The following is a 20,939-nucleotide window of genomic DNA, read 5'->3' as shown; positions in this document are numbered from 1 at the left end:
GCCCAAGCAGTTGCTTTGTATAAATCACACCAAGGACAACAGATTTAGCTAAAAATCTTCTTAAAGTTCTACTGCAGAAAATTGTTATCTATATATCGGATGACCCTAGGGTGAGTAAATTAACAGCAAAGCTTGATTTTTTGTTGAACTATCTATTTAAAGCTCCTCGGACTGACTGCTACTCACCCCTTCCCAAGGGCCGAGGGGGTAAAAGAGGAATGCCAGGTACTCCTGGTAAACCCAGTGGTGGAGAGTTGGGATCGAGCATGGTGCCGTAAGTCTCGTTCATCATCATGCTCGGAATAAAAGCCCTCTGCTTATTATTGACCACATTGGCCACGTCCCGAGCCAGAGCGCTCATGTTGGGCATCATGGGGCCACTGCCTGGAACTATACAGCTTATTGGACGCTCCTCACGCCTGATGGGAATGGGCTGGAAAATAAATTTAAATATACAGATAAGTCAGACTCAGTAAATTAAACTAATTTCATACTGATTTGTGTTTGTTATTTATGATGTTTTAGAAGGTTTTGTCCTTGTATTTATTTCATAGAGCATACAATAAAGCAACACTATAGGTTTGGATAATACTTTAAAAATAGAACTACTATCGCTCTAGGACACAGGTGTCAAACTCAGTTCCAGAAGGGCTGCAGCTCTGCAGAGTTTAGTTCCAACCCTAATTAAACACACCTGACCAAACTAATTGAGTCCTTTAGGCTTGTTTGAATCCTACAGGTAAGAGTGTTGGAGCAGGGTTGGAACTAAACTGTGCAGGGCTTCGGCCCTCCAGGAATTGAGTTTGACACCCCTGCTCTAGGAGATTATATAGGAGCAGGGAATTTCAAGGTATTTCCTATTATATTTTTTTTCTGAAGAAGGTCTTATTTCTTTTAGTTTTGCTGGAATAACTGTTATTTTTACATTTTTACAATTGATGTTTTATGTCAATATTATTAGCATCATTAATAACATATGTTTTTCATTGGCTACAGCACAAACCATTGCTGTCCGTTGACTTGTTTAGTTAACCTAGATAATTAACAACCTAGATAAACCTTTAAATTGCACTTTAAGCTGAATCCTACTATCTTGTAAAATAACAAAATATTGTTTCCTCTCTTCATGGGAAAGACAAAAAGAAATAAGTTATTAGAAATGAGTATTACATTTATGTGTTACAAAAAGCTCTGTGTTAAGCAGCACTTGGGAAATATTTGTAAGAAAATAAACACTTCACAGGAGGGCAAATTTTGACTTCAACTGTACATTAATTTTACTATATAATGATTCCTACAGTGAAATAGTACTGCAAACACTATTTTAATGAAATATTTTGTTTTAATATATTTTAAAACCTTTTCCAATCCTCCAGTCTTTAGTTTCACATAATCTTTCAGAAATCTTTCTAATATGCTTTACATAATTTTCATTTTACTTGATTTACAGCTCAAAAAATGTGTAAATAAATATATATCATTATTAAATGATGTCAATCATGCTGCAAAATATTATTGTTATAATTTTGTTATAAAACAATTGAAATGCAGTATTTATTTTTAAATTACAAATCTTTTGTAACAATATCTTCACTGTTACTTTTGTTCAATTTAATGTATACTTAATAAATGTAATTTAATAAAATTTAATATGTTGAGTATGCAAGTAAACACCTTGTCCTCCATCTCATCTTCGCTCTCGTCCAGATCCTCATTATGCAGACGCCAGTCATATTCCACATGCACATGGACATTGAACTTCCCCGTCTGCGCCTGAGTCAGCTGTCAATCACACAGCATACAGTAACACACTCAATGGGTATTTGCTCTCAAAGAAAATAACAGCAAAAAGCAGCACAGTTTAAAAACTGCGCTCAAGAAAATATACCCACCAGCTCCTCGCATTTGGAGTGTTTGAGACGCTGCGCCAAATCCAGAGCAGTCTCTCCAGCATCATTAGCTGCAAGAAAAACATTTATTTCATTATTATTATTATTACACTTTTTGTTTAATGAAAAAATATTTCATTTTTTTAAAACAATAAATAGCTTACACTTTTGCTTAGTTTAGTTTTAAAAAGTGGTAAAAGAACTGAAAGTAAAAGTATTAAAAGTACAGCTATGGACAAAATTAAGATGCCACAATTTATAGTTTTATACTAATGACTTTTCAACCAAATAAAAAATCTCTGAAATGTTTATATTGATTTCTGACAACACAATACCAATATCTTTACTTCAGAAAAGGTAAGAAACTAATATTTGTTAAAATAGTATATATATATTTTTAATAACAACAAATAAATGCATTTGTTTTTCTGACATTAAATGATATTTCTGATAATAAAAATATGCTTTAAATTGTAATATTTTTATTTAATAATTGGAAGAAATGTTATCAGACCTTTTATTGAATAACATTGTATTCAAACCATACTAAATTCATTAAATCCAGAATATTTTCCAGTCTGTATTCTTGTCATTTATTTTGCATTTTAAACATATTTAATTATATTAAAGTATCATATCATATACTTTTAATGCCTGATGTGAAAGCAGGAAGTTATATTGTATCTCTTACTAATGCTGACAGATGCTTTCCCCCGCAGCAGCAGCTTCATACATTCACTGTTATCAGTCAAGCAGCAATAATGTAGCGCTGTGCTTCCTTTGGCTGTCTGCTTGTCTAAATTGCCACTGCACAGACAAACACATGCACACAAATATTGGACATGCATGCAAAATTCAAGGTTTATTTATTCAACAGGATTTATTATTTAGCAGCGATACAGAAGATCAGTGGAGCACCTGTTCTGTACAAGAAAGTCCACAATATGGAGGGAGTTTCGGTCCACCATTCGTACCGCAAGATGTAGTGATGTCTCGCCTGGTTCCTGTCAGTAAAAGACAGTTATCATTCATTCATTTTCGTTTTTTTAGGTCAGTCCCTTTATTAATCGGGGGTTGCCACAGCAGAATGAACCGCCTAAAAGACATGAATACAGCCAAAATCAAACCAAAAAGTGCTTCAGGGATAGGTAATGTGTCAGTGCTCTTTGGACAAGGGATTCAAATATTTGGATAAGGAACAACAAAATCATCAAAAGTCCAAGGCACTTGAAAAGTAAATAAATGAATTAAAAAGCCTTTATTAACATGGCTATTCTTTGAAAACAGCACTTATTATTTTTGGCCTTTATCAGGGTCACAATGTTGAGGTTCGTCTGGAGTTCCTTTGAACACAATGAACTGCAGACGCACCTGAACATTGTAATAAAGGCTTTTTAATGTTTTTACTTACTTTTCGAGTGCTTTGGACTTATGATTTCGAGATTTATACATCATTTATTCACTGAATAGCCTAAAAAATAATAATTCATGACTTTTAGGGCTGTGCAATAAATTAAAATTATTATACTGTGGATATCACGATATCACAAAAAAAAAATCACAAAAAAAAGAATGATTTAATATATATATATATATATATATATATATATATATATATATATATATATATATATATATATATATATATATATTTTTTTTTTTTTTTTTTTTTTTTTTTTTTTTTTTTGGTTGTTTATATTCTAAAGATTTTTGATGTGTTTTATTTACAACAATAAAATATGTCTGTTCACTTTCAAGAGTTACAGCAATGCTTTCTCTTCCCTGAAATAATAGGAAACGTGTAAAATTATGTATTTTTATATAAAATATACTAATACATTTCATACCACATTACATTAATTGCCATACTATTGCATGTGGCATTTTTCTTTGATGTCGCACAGCCCTACTGACTTTAATAGCTCAATGGACCCCTTTTACATTTGATTACAGTGCATCCATATGAAAAAGAAATTGCAATGACATTTGGGAAGTTTGGGATTTTCAATAAGCAGTATCCAAATTAGTAAATTGTAGATCTGTATTCATGCTTTTTTGGTAAATGCATTAACATAAATTATTTTTATTTTAAGTGTATAAATACCATAAAGGCAGTTCATTCTGCTGTAGCGACCCCTGATAAAAATCAGGAAAGTGAGTAAATACTATAGTGTTATTATAGAATATATTTATTTATCCACTTGAGACATTACAAATCTAAAAATGTTTCTGTTATTGTTATCCATTAAAAAATGCATTAATTCTTGCTCATTTTAGGTGTACAGATTAATAATCTAAGTGGCATACTGCAATCAGGCCAACAAAAGTTATCTAAACACCCTCTCCTCCCACAAATTTTGCATCCATCAGGTGAAATCCAAGTAATGCATAAGCAAACAAGGTCAGCCACTAAATACTTTTGTCCATGCCTCTTCATCTAATGATTCACTGCATGCCTTTGGCAAATCCTGACAGTAGTTTTGTAACGCAGGTGTGTGCTGACACAGACGTTTAGTGAAACGTCTCATTGTACTAGGTCCACTAAAAGAGCCAGCTCATAAGAGTCATTTGTTGAGAATCAGACAGCGCAGATATTGTTAAACGCTGCTTTTAGATAAATAGAATAAAAAAGACAACTCACATGTTGGTTAGGCTGATTAATGGTCTCCATCAGGTCCAGTCCTTCAGCATAGACCTGGATCAGGGAGAAGATGTCCCGAGACTTCACTGCATCACACAGTGCATGCAGTCGAGCTGCGTTATCTGCATACTTCTTCTGAGCGAAACGCTTCTCTGTGTATTTGGCTGTGATGAAGTCTTTTCGTACCTGCCTGAAGGACAACAAGACACAGAAATGAAACACAGGGGAAAAATCTGTGATTAAAATAGGGATTAAATCTCACAATGGCTTCAAATAGACACATATACAGTATATACTCATATAACATCAAATCTTGCAATTTATTATTAATATTAAACTTTGCTCTCAAATTGTTAATATTAACAATATCAGCATTTTGTGACTACATGTAATTAGTGTGTATTAAAGCGCTTTTCTACTGTTTGGTATGGCACAGTTCAGTTTGGTACTGCTCACTTTTGAGGGCTTTTCTACAGTGTTTTATACCTAGTACCTAGTTTTTTTAGTTCCACCTTGGGTGAGATTCTATGCGAGCGAGCCGTATTAAATCCAAAATTTGACGCATATACACTGCTGAATAAAGATTGTTTCGAGAGAATCATCCCTAACAGCCCAAACTCACTATATTTAGTCAGCAGCAGCCAATTCTGTATTGTTGGTTTAAGCACCTAAACCATTTATATATATCATCACAAGAAAAAGACATCAAAAATGGCAGCATCGTAAATAATACAAAAGGTATAGACGTTCCTATTGTTTATAGCCAAGGAGCGGATCCAGCCAGATGTAACAACCTGGAAAAATGTTTTTTCCTGAAGTTACGGCAGTAGGAAGCGGTGTAACTATAGCTATACTATAATCCCATCCCCTTAAAGCCATACTAAACTGCAGTGAAAAGGGAGCCAAGTTGAGCTGTACCACACAGCAGAAAAGTAGATTTAGCATTACCTGTAGATTACCTGTAGATCTGTCATTTTCATACCATTCAAATTTAATATAAATCAAATCAAATGTCAAAACTACAATTATTCGGGCTGCTGTGAAAAAAAGGCTATAACCGATCCTTAACTGGGAGTCCTACTGAAAATGCGAAGATGAATGGCAGCTAATTTTATTACACTTGTATACGTAAAAACCTACCGGCTCCACTAAAGTTGTAAAACATCATTACAAACTTACCACTGTACATCAGACTAATGTAAAGAGATATTTTTAAACACTGGCTGGTTATGTAGATACTCTAAATATATTTTGCACGGCAGTTTAAAACATAAAATACAAATATAGGACTAAAGATTACTAAAGATAACAACAGATGTGTTGCTTACATGTCACTAGAAGGGTTGGGTTTTGGGATCTCTGAAGACAGTTTTGCTTCCATGATTTCATTGAATGCTGCATTTCCCACACTGTTAGCAAGCTGCAAAGCATTCAGTAATGTTATATATAAAATATATAAAATTCCTGCCTAAAAAGGAAAGAAAGAATGTTACCATATTACCAATAGTTCAGATGTGCCTAAGAGGTCCAGTGTCAGAGACTGTATTCGGGAGTAGTGGACGCCCATTTCCCGATGGATCCCAGAGCATTCAATGCAAATCAACACACCCAGGTTTGTGGAGAGCCATGTTGGATCTGTAGACAACAACAGAGAAAAGCCACTGATGTTTTATTTGAATTTCATCCAGGGTTATCTTTTTCTATCTGAATAACTATACAAACAAGTTCTACTGGGATGACTAAGTTTACTACAATGCACAAAGACCAGCCAAAAGACCAGATGCAAAACAGGAAGCACAGGGTGTTGATTTGATATGAAAAAAGCAGTGCGAGTTGGGGCAATAATCACTCTCCTAAAATATTTATTTTAGTTTGTGCACATCAAGCAGGAAAAAAAAAAACAACAACAAAAATTCGGTGATTTCATTTAACAATAATATTTTGTTGTAGAAATGTTTAAAGATGCACTTTGGTAACAAATAAATTTATAATTTAATTTAATCTTTTTATTTTTATTTTATTTGCCTAATTTATAGTTATTTTTCTTTTTTATTATTTTATTATTCCACCACTCAATAAACAATTGTCATTGCTTGGAAGTTATAATATACATATATTTTTAGGATACTTTGATAAATAAAACAAGTCATTTGAAATAGTTTTTTGCATAACATTATGAATGTATTAAAGTCAGTTCATTTGATGAATTTATTATATCTTTCCTGAGTAAAAGTATTGATTCATGCCCGCAATTCAATGCTAAAACTATATCCATAAGCATACAATTACACATTTTGTTACTTTAAATAAATTTTTTTGTAGAAAAACTCATTAAAATATTTAAAACTAAAGCAAAGTCTAAAATATATATTATATTAATTATATTAACAAATACTTTCAGTTAACCTTTAAAATAATTTAAACTTAAAATCAGAAATATTAATTATATATATAATAACAAAAATGATTAATGATCATAAAAACTACAAAATGACAGAAATTCATTAGAATTACTTAAACTTTAAAATAAAATAAAAAAGAATCAAATCTGCAATTTATCCACATTTAATAATGTGATTGTATTATTTTTTACAATGATATTGTATACAAATTAAATCATTTAGAATAAAATAAAATATATAATAAATGTAAAATTCTTTTTAAAAAATTACACAATACATTATATAAAAATCTCCCTAAAAATATAAAATGATAACAGTTCATGCATAATGAAATGTTTTTAGCATTCAAATTTGCAACATTTCAGTCTCCAGCCAAGGTGCTTCACCACTAGTTTTACATCACTATCATACTGCTTACTGGAAGCTCCACAGTCACAGCACACGTCATTGCCGCTCATTTTCTTCACTTCCCCCACGATGGCCTTAGTGAGCTCTCGAACAATGTTATTTTCTCCCTCATTCTGATCATCTTTAAAGGCATTGTTCAGCGCCTCTTCTTTACTGTTCTGGAGAACAGAAACCCATCTGAAACAGAAGATACACCCAAACAGATGAAAAGATGGACATCATAATTACATTTCTCAGATATGACAATAATCTAAACCAATAATAATATAAAAAAGAAAACTTAAGTGGCCTCTTGAAAATTCTCATTTCAAGCTGAAATTTGAAGATTCAAAGCTGTGTGTATTTAAGTGAAACGTAATTTTTGCTTGATTGAATAATCTATTATTACGTAATAATAAAAAAGTTGTCATTTTAGAGCATTTTTAGTATCAAATAACAAATTGTCACAGTGTGTGCAAGAACATAGATATGCAGATTAGATTAAATTAAAGATTTTAACAGCAAATTTCCCAAAAAGGAAGTATACACATGAAACTAATGTTTCAGAGGAGTTCAATATTTCAATACAGAAATCAGAATTTGGTGAAATAACCGTGATTATCAGGGCGACAAGATGGCGCAGTGGGTAGCGCTGTCACCTCACAGAAAGAAGGTTTGAGTTCCGGTTGGGTCAGCTGGCATTTCTGTGTGGAGTTTGCATGTTCTTCCTGTGTTCACGTGGGTTTCATCTGGGTGCTCCGGTTTCCCCCACAGTCCAAAGACATGCGGTGAATATGTAAATTGGGTAAGCTAAATTGTATGTGTGTATGTCCTGGTCCTCCAGGTTTGGGGTTGAACCACCCACCTCATAAAAAATAGATGTTATGAAACACCAACATGGTGCTGCTAAATATCAACTTCGATATAAAATAGCCCTGGAAGTAAGCAAGTAACCTTGATTTTCAATCATTACAAATGAAAACACTTGGGTTGCGTTTGAATCGCATACTTTCATACTATACAGTATGTTAAAAACAGTATGCGAGCTGAGTAGTATGTCAAATTCATAGTTTTAAAAACAGTAGGCGAGAATTACCCGGATGGCTTACTACTTCCGGTGAGATTCTGAAGTGTGCATCCAATGGGCACTCCGCTATCCCATGATGCCATGTGAGAGAATTCATAAATGGGACAGAAGCAACGCAACTGACGAGGGTAGATCATGTGATAATGACAAATGGCAGTTGTAGTACGTCTGAATTCCATTCACATAACTCACATTTAAACTATATAGAACCTGCTTTTCTAACAGCCGTGAAGTAAATTCAAATCTAGTAGCAATATTTGGATGCAGCCTTGTTATTCTGACTGTCAGTTTTTGAAAAAAAAGGCTATAAATGACTATTTTAATTTAAATTCAGTTTTAAATTCAATCTGAACTGTAAAGTAGAAAATAAAAATTAAAATAATTTCCAAAGCCATATCTAATAAATTCACTAAAGCCAGAAAAACTGAGAATTTAAGCAGTCTCTTAATATGTTCAAGTAAATTTCATGTGAAATTGCACACTCGCTATGTGCACATACTTACACCTGACACTCTGCCTCATCCTCAGTCTGGAAGTGATACGTTCTGTCATCTAGAAGATGGAGGAGAAACGTGAGGGGATCAATCAGCCATATGAGCCTTGACAGACTCTGATGATACTGGCTGTGAATTTATGTCAGTTTTGTGCTGTGATTGTAAAACTACATTACGTGATATGAGATCAAAGCATTTTTTCTCATCTGGGTTACGCTTCACTTGGCAGGTTAAGAGGTTCAGGTTTGCTGGCGGTGCATTGGGCTGCAAGGGAAACAGAGACGGATACATTAGGAGAGAACAAGGAAAACTGATGGCATTTATAGAATTATTATCCATAAATCAGGGTTAATATACATAAATAATAGTAACTCAATGTTTTTGTTACATAAAATAATATAAACATTAGCTGAAAACAAAACATGTTTTAATATTTAACAATTTAACATTCTTATTTTCCCAAATCATGACATGATATTTTGAGATTATGTTGACACAAATACATCATTGTCCTTAACATTCAGTATGTTGTGAAAATGGTGCAGGTATTAGCTTGTATAAATTAACAAACATGAATTACAAAGTTAGAGTGTTGCTTTGTTCTCCTACCGTTCCATGTGAAATAGTCAACAATCCATTTTTCACAGAGCACTTCCTTTTCTGCCAAACTTTCCTCAGTCTGTAATGTGGAGAAAAGCCTTCATCACATAAACCTAATGGACTTAGTAACTGTTAAGTCTGACATGTATATAAGTTTCTGGGTACAAATGCTAAACCAGATGACAAAAAAACAAAACAAATAGTACTAATGGCTTGCTTGATTTGGGACTTGGAGCTGTGCATGAATGTGTTTGCTCTTCAGTGTTTGGACTTTCAGCAGTGGAAATTAAACCACTGAAAACTAGACTGACACAGTTTCAATTCACTAGGACTTCTACAGTATGTTAAGCTGCTTTGACAATCTACATTGTAAAAGCTCTTTAGAAATAAAGATGAATTGAATTGAATAATTTGTAGTGTGCTGTAATACTTTTGTCTTTATAATTCATTCAAATATTAGTCCACTGGATACATTCCAAAAACTAGTGAACATATTTGCTTTACAAAATCTTAACAAAACTTATGATTCAAATAAATAACGGCGTAGAAAGTGTTGCACTTGAACATGAAATCCTCCTGTCACCCCCACAAATCATGAAATGGACTGTTCCAAACTTTCTTGCTGAGTTTTGCAAAGTGCCAAACGAAAGAGTGAGTTGAAAATAACAGGAATTATTTAATGGAAATAGATTGTACACTGTAAATAGTTAGAAATCATTTTTCCAATCGAAGGAGTTTTAAAAATCATGCATGTTCATGCATATAAAACACACCTTTATTTGCACATTTGTATAAAGATGATTCGGATTACTTGAGTGAGACATAATTGTTCTGAATAAGCAAACTGTAGCCTTCATCCATTCAAAACAGCAATAAGAAACATTTTTCCAAGAGACTTGGACAATATTTACATCACAACTTATATGTGATTTACACAAAAGATGGCTTTTAAAGGAAGCTAAAAACCTGTAACCATTGACTTCCATATTATAAAAAACAAATACTATGATAGTCAATAGTTACAGGTTTTCAGCATTCTTTAAAATATCTTCTTTAGTGTTTGACAAAAATAAAGAAATGAAAAATCTTTGAAACAAGTAAGGGGTAAAGTAAAACAAATAAAGTGGAAATTATGACAGAATCTTTTATTTTCGGGTGAACAAAGAAATATTTTGACCACAGTGTCGGACTTGGCAAATAATCGAAAAATAATCGAAATTGACATTAAGAACCTATAATTGATTTAATTTTTCCAGGTCAGTTTTTTTCCGATTACTTTTTTACTCCATTACGTTATTCCGCCAACCTGTTGAGCATGGACAATGTAAACACTGAGAAAACAGAGCAACAAGGAGCAGCTTGTACTAAAGAAAAAATGCATATTTACAGGACAAAAAATTGTCAGCAAAAATAAACAAACAAACAAACAAACTAATAAATAAATAAATAAATAATATAATTGTTTATTAATAGTAATCAAATTAAAAAGTTCAGTTAATGAAGATTTTGATTTTAGGCCAAATCGCCCAGCCCTACTCGAAAATTCTTGAGGCCAGACAGGTGTAAGGGGCAGTAATGATCGAGAGCATAAAGCAGTCGGTGGGTGCACAGATTTTAACAGAACAACATAAAACTAGAACCTAAAGTTTATTGATAAACTTTGATGTTGGCTTGAGAAAGCCAACGTGACTGCACTAGGACTGGGAATGGCAGTTGGCAGGAAGCACGGCGGCGGTTGCTAAGTGGCTGCTAGGCAGTTGCTAAAACAATTATGGCATTGTTAGGTGGTTGCTAAGCAGTTGCTAAATGGCAATGCTAGTGTACATGTTTGATCAAATGCTAATACTTAGTAGGCATTTCTAGCATATGTTATTGCATTTAGATAATCATTCATAGCATGTAGCTAATGATTATTAGCACTTGGCTTCCCATTATCATTGTTACCATGCATAGTACACAGGAAGTCCCATTTGCGAGTCAAACAACTCAATGCCCAGGTCCCTACGATGTTCTGATGTAGAGATATTGCCATTTTTAAATGGTTGCTACGTTATACTGTTTTATTGCTATGGGGACATTTGACAGGTTAGTGATGATACATCAAAGCTTCTTGGCAATATGCGTGATCTTAATCAACCCCAATGTTTCTATGACATTCTTTATGAGTGTCAAAAACTGGACTTGAACATTATGTATTCCTGTTGTTGGTTTGCGGCTTGAAGGGCATTCACTGTGTAAACCAATTGTGGCGACCCCTGATTAATAAAGGGACTATGGGAATAAACATTATGTAAAAAAGGCTTGCCGTATTTTTTTGAAAATACAATGCTTAATAAGTGTGAAGGTGATACATGCAAAAATGGCTTGCCATATCAGTAAAAAATATGGAGTTTAAGTAAAAAATGGCTTGCCATATTTTAAGAAAAATAATGCTTAAAAATTATTTATTGGAAAACTATAAGTCTGATAAACCTTAAAGATATAGCAACAAAATCTAATGCATCTAAATACAGCTTTTGGCCAAATTTGGGGCTTGTAAAATGTTTCTTTTATGCCCGGATTATAAAAAATTTATATTTAACATTTTTTATTAAAAAAACAATAAGTCTTATAGGCATGAGGAGATATAGCAACAATCTTGAATGTAGAAAGCACATTTTGACCACATTTGGGCCTTGTGGCATGAACTGCCTAGGAGGAGATACGTTTGTTTTCAAGGACAGAGTAGCATAACAGTATGTTGGCTTTCTCAAGCCAACATAAAAATAAACCATTCAACCTGACACGTAACCCGAATTGGCAAAGTAACACACACTGCTTTCACAAAGTTATGACATCAAAATGAAATCAAATCCCCCAAAGATTCTGCCATCTCTGCTTTCAGTGTTATGTATGTGTGTGGTATCAAAATAAAAGGTATTAAAATTGATGCCCAATTGGAGTCTGTGTGTGTATGTTTTGTTGCTTTGAAATATTTTCATTGTTTAGCTTAAAAGAAAATTAGCTTGGTGCATCTTTAACAAGCAGATGAATGTAAATAAGAGAAAACTCACCCCTCGCTGCGTTTGAGGAGCATCCCAGAGCGCTCCGTGCCGTGAGCTTTATTGCCCTGCAACTGGTGAAGACTGTAGCCTGCGTTCTGCTTTGACTGAGCATCCTTTCGTAAAACAAAACAAGCAGGAGTTACCACAGGAACTGACGGAATTCTTCATAGTTACCAAACAGTTGATGGATGTGCCTCACCTCCTTACACTCAGACTGTAGAGCAGATTTAAGAGTTTCTTTCAGCTGCAGCAACTGTTTCCTTTCTGCATCTTGAGTCTGTTTGTTCTGCAATTCGAACATAAAAAATTGACTACTTGGTCAAAACAAAGCCTCCTACAAACAGCACACAGTAATATTAATGAAACGTACCGCGGTTAAGTCTGTGGCAAGCTTTTCCATGAAAGGTTTCAGATTGTCCACGACCTTTAGCCCATCCTGAAAGAAACTGTGAGGACAAAAGAAAACATTAATGAAAAAAAGTCATTTAAAAATACAATATATTAAATTATATGTAAATAAATGAACATACTTGCACTGGGCATGAAAGTATTTGATGAGGTTGTGAAGCAGGTCGACCCCCTTTTTGACTTTGATTTCATTCACTTTAATGAGGTACTGCAAAACAAAATATATCAAGTAAAGCATTTGAGAAAGAAAGCAAGTGTGCAAGACTGTCCTGGTACTTAAAATCATCAAAGCGCACAGTTTTTAACGCAAACTAATTCCAAACTTATCCTATGAACCAAAATCTTTGATTCCTTATGTATATTTTTAGACTACATTTTGTGTATATTTTTTGGACCATATTTTATGTACAGTTGTATATATCGTAAATTTTCTTTTTCTTAAAACTCTACTTTTTATATTAGCATTATATGTTAGGCACCTAGGGTCTAAGAGTAATGTAATTTCGATTCTCTATATGTCCCGTACATGAGGCTGAATTAACAATAAAGCTGACTTTGATTTTGACATTGAAAATAGAAACAATCTATTGTAGGTTCAATTATTGAGATATTACTGTTGCGTGTGGCGTTCACTCCTGCCATTAATAATTACTTTCAATTGATCTTGTTTGTCCTTTTCCCTTTTCAGTTTTCTATTGGTTAATCTGGTGGCGTCAGGCCTTTAAAACGAACGGAAGCGGACTTCTACGTCCCCTCATTCCTCCACGTCACCACAGTCTTTGACGGCTTTATTGTTGTGTTCTCCTTTATGCTTTCCTTTTGATATTTGTTTGGAGTGGGGAGCTCCAACCTGCTTTAGGTTTGTTTGGTTGTTCTTTATTATGTTGTTGGGCTCCCCATCTCTTGTCAATTTGGATTGTTTTGTTGGTTATGTTATGTTAATAAATAATTTAGCTGGAGCACTTTGGCCGTTGTTTATTATGTTACGTTGTCTTTTGGTCACGAGTCTTATTTAAGTTAGGGACCGTAACAATTACATATCATTTGGAAGTAAAAAAAAAAGTTGTGTATTTTATTATCTAATTTAGAAGTTTTATACAGCACATTACAACCAGCAAAACATCGATTTACAGTTCATAAACACAGCAGTTGTCTGTGAAAACGGCAATTATCATATTAAACATAATCTTACAATGTGATATATGCACGTCATACAGTATACAAAGTATGTACTTCTGTGCATGCAGATCAGTTTAAGACCATGATCTGTTCACACTGGAAATCTGATATTGGCCACATTTATTACAACAATATGAACAGCCTTGCAAAAAAATATGAGAAAAAAAAATCAGATCTGAGTAATTGAGCCTCATTGTGTAAACGAAGCCTTTGTATCTTTACAACAGCTTTTTTATTACTATTAATGTATTATTTCGTCATCTAGAAGTATTATAGAGATAATTAGAAGTAAAATGCAATATATTTTTATAGCACTGTTCATTATCAGGCAGGGCGACGCAGTGTAGGTAGTGCTGTCGCCTCACAGCAAGAAGGTTGCTGGTTCGAGCCTCGGCTGGATCAGTTGGTGTTTCTGTGTGGAGTTTGCATGTTCTCCCTGCATTCGTATGGGTTTTCTCCGGGTGCTCCGGTTTCCCCCACAGTCCAAAGACATGTGGTACAGGTGAATTGGTTGGCTAAATTGTCCATAGTGTATGAGTGTGAATGACTGTGTATGAATGTTTCCCAGAGATGTGTTGCAGCTGGAAGGGCATCCGCTGAGTAAATACATGCTGGATAAGTTGGCGGTTCATTCCGCTGTGGCAACCCCGGATAATTAAAGGGATTAAGCCTAAAAGAAAGTGATTGTATATTATCAGGTAATGACAAATCCTTGCGATCTTTAGGCCACTTGAACACTTTGGGCTAAATTCAGAAAATACGTCATATAAGTGCAGAAGCTGCAAGTGTGGACACGTGGACAGGCCCAAGGTCTAAACACAGAAAATATGGTAACTTTAGCAAACACAAACATAACATCAACATGACATTTGTGGCATACGAAATGTCTTTACTAACAATTTGGATCAATTTGTGTTTACTTTTATAAGGTTTAATTTCTTAAAGGTGCAGTAGGTGATCTTCCACAATGCTAACAGCTTAGCATAAATCTCTGAGTCACAGTCCCTCCCCTGCCATCCAGAGCCACGCCTCCTGAAACAGGAGCACGCGCACCTTAAAGATGACAGGTATAGAACCCACTCTCATGTGTTAAAAGCAACTAGTGCCTGTTTGGCGGCTTGCAGGAATTACACTCATTACTAAGCCAAACTGACATGCTATTTCAGAGCAAGTTGAGTTGCATGGTAAACGATATAGGGAGAGACTAGGTGGAATATCGCTATTTACTTGTGTTTTGTTGTTAAACTAAATAAAATCTACATTATTGATGCTGTAAAAGGTCCCTTATGAAAGTAAAAATAGTCCCATCAATCTTTTACTGGAAGATTTTAGTGGCTGAACAACACTTACGTGAAGATATAACCCATTTGTAACAACAACAACATTTAACGTTACATCAGCTTTGCGTGAAGCTAAAATAGTTTTAAAACTATTTTACTCTCTTACTCGTGATTGTGCAACACGTCTATGACCACAGAAGTCAGCGGAGCTGCGTACAAACGGCTGCGCAGTTGTTCAAATCTGCATTTGCTGACAGACACTTTGAGCTATTTATCAGAATTATGGGAGATGTCGGCCTGACTCTATTTTTTTTTTTTTTTTGGAATGATTTTTTGGGGGTTTTCACCTTTATTTTTGAAAGGACAGTAGAGAATCGACAGGAAAGCATGGGCAGCAGAGAGAGGGGAAGGACTGACATAGGACCGCGATGCGGAATCAAACCCGGGTCGCCACGAGCACCGGAGTGCATGTGTCGACGCACTAACCACTACACCACTGGCGCAGACCTGACTCTATTTAATTGGATGAACATTTTTAGGTTTTATGCCAAACCCAAAATATAAAAATACATATAAATACATTTAGATCATTTATTTTAATCATTACTATTAGAATGTAAAGAGACTTTCAACCAGCACAACAACAAATGTTTTTGAAGACAATCACCTACTGCCCCTTTAATCAATAAATGACTCTAGAGATGATATCCGGATCCATTCATTCATTTATTCTCCTTCGCCTTAGTGCCTTTATTCATCAAGGGTCGCCACAGCGGAATAAACCGCCAACTTATCCAGTATATGTTTTCCAAACTAAAATAAAATAACCAGAGATTGTCTTGCTGTGAAGTGACAGTGCTAACCATTGAGCCACCTGTATCTGGATTCAATCATTTAAAATAAACTAAATGATAACAGTCAAATTTACTTCAGCTATCTCAGGGCAAGATGTGAACCACAGTCATCACTCATGCAAAATCTTTCAAAAAATCCTCTCTGCTGCTGATTCTGAGCACATTCTTACCTCACACATCTGAAGCTGAAACAGGCGTCTCTCTTTCTCCATCTCTTCTGCGATCTCTCCTCCACTGATCTCTGTTCGGATCAGACCGTGCTGTTTGGCATGTTCTCGCTTTTCTTTCTCAATCTTGCTCCTGTAAAGTATTTCATGTATTTTAATAATGAATTAAATAAATGAACAGTAGTCTGTGACTCATGATATTCAGAATGCACAAACAAACCATAAGCATGAGTGCTGTTGTTTACTTAAGGTAAGGATCTTTTATATTGTGATAAGCTCTTCAGCTGTGCAACAACAGGCACAAGACTTAAACTCAAACATCTAAAATGACTAAATCTCAGTCTATGTTATGCAAACTCCACTTCCCCTGTAGGCTAGTCACTGATCTACAATCATGACAAACACTGATGAATGTGTTTTCTTTCAAGCATGATAATACAAGGTAGTGGAAAGAATGTTACACTCCAATGGTTTCATGTTAAAGTTTTACTACCAAAGCTTTACTACTACTACTACTTCTACTACTACTACTACCACAAAAAAAAATTAATTACAACATTGTATTTTTTATACCTCATTTAAAGCTTTTTGCATTTTAAAGAACAAACCCTGAACACAACCCATGACAGCAAAATAAATAAATAAATAAATAATAATAATAATAATACTTTGGGCTTTTTTTGGAAGTTGAAGTAAAGAGGTGAATGTAAATGCTTACAGTTTGGTTTCATAATCCTTCCATGCTTTATCAAATGGCTTTTTCAAATCCTGCCAAAAAACAAATGACATTTTTAAAAATAATTATATTGATATTTTTAAACAAAACCAAAAATCACATATTAATATAAATAAATTAATTAATAAATGAATTAATGAATGAATGAATAAATAAATAAATTATTTAATTAATAAACAAAATAAATTAATTAATGAACGTATAAATGATTAAATAAACAAATAAATGGATGAATGAATAAATAAAGAAATAAATGAATAAAGAAATAAATGAATAAATAAATAAATAATTAATAAAAAAATGAATGAATGAATGAATGAATGAATAAAGAAATAAATAAATAAAGAAATTATTGAATAAATAAATAAACAAATAAATAAATAAACGAATAAATAAATACATAAATAAATAAATGAATGAATGAATAAATAAACAAATAAACGAATGGATAAATAAATAAATAAATAATAAACAAATTAATAAATTAATAAACAAATGAATGAATGAATGAATGAATGAATGAATTAGTAAATAAATAAACAAAAAAATTAATGAAATAATGAATGAATAAATAAATAAATGAATAAACAAAATAAATAAATAACCGAATTAATAAATAAATAAACAAATAAACGAATGAATGAATAAATAAATGAATGAATAAATAAATGAATGAATAAATAAATTATTTAATAAATGAATAAACAGGTAAATGAATGAATGAATAAATGAGTATATAAATAAACAAAGAAATTATGAATAAACAATTAAATGAATGAATGAATAAATGAGTAAATAAATAAACAAAGAAATGAATAAATAAATAAATAAATGAATAAATAAATAAGCTAATAAATAGGTAAAAATATTTAAAAAATTAATGAAATAATGAATGAATAAATAAATAAATGAATAAACAAAATAAATAAATACCTGAATTAATAAATAAATAAATAAACAAATAAATGAATGAATGAATAAATAAATAAATGAATAAATAAATAAATGAATAAATGAATAAATAAATTATTTAATAAATGAATAAACAGTTAAATGAATGAATGAATAAATGAGTATATAAATAAACAAAGAAATTATGAATAAACAATTAAATGAATGAATGAATAAATGAGTAAATAAATAAACAAAGAAATTAATTAATTAATAAATAAATAAAAGAATAAATGAATAAATAAATACATTAATTAGTAAATAAATGAATAAATGAATAAATAAATGAACATATAAATGAATAAAAAAATAAAAAAATAAATGAATAAATAAAAAAATATATAAATAAATAGATAAATGAATGAATGAATGAATAAATGAATAAACAAATAAACAAATAAATAAATAAATAAATGACTGAATGAATAAATGAACAAATAAATGAATTAATAAATAAACAAATGAATAAACAAAATAAATGAATGAATGAATGAATGTATGAATGAATAAACAAATAAACGAATGAATAAATAAATTAATAAAAAATAAATGAATGAATAAATGAGTAACTAAATAAACAAAATAAAAATAAATACATAAATATTAAATGAATGAATGAATAAAAAATGAATGAATAAATAAATTAATTAACAAAATAAATAAATAAACAAATAAATGAATAAATAAATAAATAAATAAAAATGTTAATTAATAAATTAATAAACAAATGAATGAATGAATAAATGAGTAAAAAAGAAATTAATGAATAAAAAAAATAAATAAATAAATAAACGAATGAATGAATGAGTAAATAAATAAATAAACAAATAAAAAACAAACAAACAAATAAAAATATTTATTTTTAATGGTAATAATATTAATATATGACTACTTATGATGTGTTTCTGAACGAGCAAATGAAAACAAGCAAAACTCCGTAAACATTGATCAAAAATAATCTCTAAACTAATTTTTAAAAATCCAGCTCTGGATTTACTGGATTTTACTAGGTATGACTTTGAGTAAAATATTAATATTTGTTCTATTCTTTAAAGGTCTTATTACATTGCTTCCACTTAACTTAAGAGAAAAAAATTGTGTCATTGCTTTTGTTTGGTTTTCTTTTTGTCATTGTTTTTATTGCATACCCCTTTGACTCCTTTGAGGTCTCCCTTTAGCAGACTGTCTAGTGGAAAAGTGATGATGTTATTCATGTTCTGTAGCTGTGGGCACAAAAGAAAACATGAGGTCTTTATGTAATAACATAAACAAGTCTGTGGAAATGTTCTGCATGTAAGCCCACGGTGTCTCATGCAGACTGAATTAGAACAGTGGGCTAATGTTTTTAGCCACAAGACAAAATACAAGCCTGAAACATTCACAGCAAATAAACATGCAACTGATGGACGTCAGAAACAACCTCACCAAGTTCTTGAAAAGAGCAGTAAGCTCCTTGGTGAAACCAGCGAATGTGAGGAAGTAATTGGACATCTCAGGGTCATCTTTGTACACAGTGTTATCCGTAAACCTCTCTATGGCCTGGATGTACTGCTCCTCGTTCTCTACATGAGCTAAAAACAAAGAAAGATTGCTCATTCGACCTCCACATCGCTTTTATTATTACATACACAAGCTTGTTTGTTTATCAAGGACATTAAAAAGAATATTTCACTCTAAAATGAACATTCTGTCATCATTTACCACCCTCCACTTATTCAAAACCTGAATAAGCGTCTTTTCTATGCTGAACACAAAAGAAGATATTTTGAAGAATGTTGAAAATTGGTAGCCACTGACTTCCATATGAAAGTTACCGGTTTCCAACATTCTGCTAAATATAACCTTTTGTGCTCAACAGAAAAAAAAAGAAACACATGACCATTCAAATGTTGAATTTGAAAGACTATCCAGTTTCAGACATTGCTTTGTGGAGCTCATTTGTTTGTAACACGCTTTGCTTGACCTTATCTCAGTGTATCATGCAGGCATGAGCAAACTCTGGTCACATGGGCCTTTTCCATTGCTACCTCTTGCAAAAGAACATACTTCCTAGTTTATGAGCGGAGAGTTGTAAAAAAAAAAAAGAGGCTAGTAACCACTCCCAGTGCAGTGCGCATTACAGCAGAAGGCCAACAAGCTGCCTGTGATCTGGATTACTGTCAGCAAAAAACCTTGTGCTACATAACGAATTCTGAATACATTTGGCCTGCCTTGCTTTGTTCTAGCATAGGATTAACAACACAACAAACCACTGAGCCACTGTGTCTTCTTCATCATTAATTCATGACAATAAATACATTAAGTAATGAAACCTTATCGTAAAGTGTGTGAATCACAAAACCATCCCCTTTCTTATTACTTATTTTATAATTATTATTTTTTGTATTAATGATTCCTCTTTTATCTCACTGTAACCTTGCAAATGACTTTCACAATAGGCTTGCTTTAATGAATGTATGTAGACCCTTCCTTCTCTTACACACTTAATAGTTAGCTTTTTTACATTTATTTATGTTTTTGTCATTACTGTATTGGAGTTGTGTATGCACCCTATATGTACATTTGCTGTGCATTTGTGTGACGCTGAAGGACTTTAATGTTTGCAGACTGTTAGCTATGTGTCTCTTCTGTTAAAGCCACAAAAGGGAAATTAGTCCCTGGGGGATGTCTGTTTTTTACTTATGTTTTTGTTGTTGTTGAATGCTTGTTTTAATGTTTTGTGTAAATGTATAAAAAAATGCTTATAAATAAAAATTCTTATGATTTTTTTTCAACATCATAAGAATACAATGTGACAGATTCTGTCTGGCTCTAATATTA

At 32.4% G+C, this 20,939-nt stretch overlaps 1 protein-coding gene across 12 annotated transcripts in view; it reads right to left on the bottom strand.

Annotated features, from left to right (window-relative positions):
- asap2b (ArfGAP with SH3 domain, ankyrin repeat and PH domain 2b) overlaps nucleotides 1-20,939 on the bottom strand; it is a 56,221-nt gene that overhangs the window by 6,351 nt on the left and 28,931 nt on the right. For all 12 annotated transcript variants that reach the window (XR_015517753.1, XM_087297247.1, XM_087297252.1 and 9 more), the window contains 20 exon segments: nucleotides 19,545-19,690; nucleotides 19,268-19,342; nucleotides 17,151-17,200; nucleotides 16,436-16,565; nucleotides 13,075-13,160; nucleotides 12,915-12,990; nucleotides 12,744-12,830; nucleotides 12,554-12,657; nucleotides 9,510-9,579; nucleotides 9,077-9,164; nucleotides 8,910-8,958; nucleotides 7,351-7,517; nucleotides 6,032-6,165; nucleotides 5,859-5,950; nucleotides 4,531-4,720; nucleotides 2,808-2,893; nucleotides 2,581-2,696; nucleotides 1,893-1,960; nucleotides 1,675-1,782; nucleotides 187-433 (listed from right to left, as the gene is read on the bottom strand). Coding sequence is in view for 11 of the 12 variants with exons in the window: in XM_087297247.1 (XP_087153373.1) it covers nucleotides 187-433; nucleotides 1,675-1,782; nucleotides 1,893-1,960; nucleotides 2,581-2,696; nucleotides 2,808-2,893; nucleotides 4,531-4,720; nucleotides 5,859-5,950; nucleotides 6,032-6,165; nucleotides 7,351-7,517; nucleotides 8,910-8,958; nucleotides 9,077-9,164; nucleotides 9,510-9,579; nucleotides 12,554-12,657; nucleotides 12,744-12,830; nucleotides 12,915-12,990; nucleotides 13,075-13,160; nucleotides 16,436-16,565; nucleotides 17,151-17,200; nucleotides 19,268-19,342; nucleotides 19,545-19,690 (2,169 nt within the window). In the remaining variant the exon portion in view is untranslated.

This window comes from Danio rerio, chromosome 20, assembly GCF_052040795.2.
Source record: "Danio rerio strain M-AB ecotype USA chromosome 20, GRCz13ab, whole genome shotgun sequence".
In the NCBI taxonomy this organism is placed as follows: Eukaryota; Metazoa; Chordata; class Actinopteri; order Cypriniformes; family Danionidae; genus Danio; species Danio rerio.
Note: the sequence above shows the minus strand (reverse complement) of the source record. Positions and strands in the feature narration are given on the sequence as shown.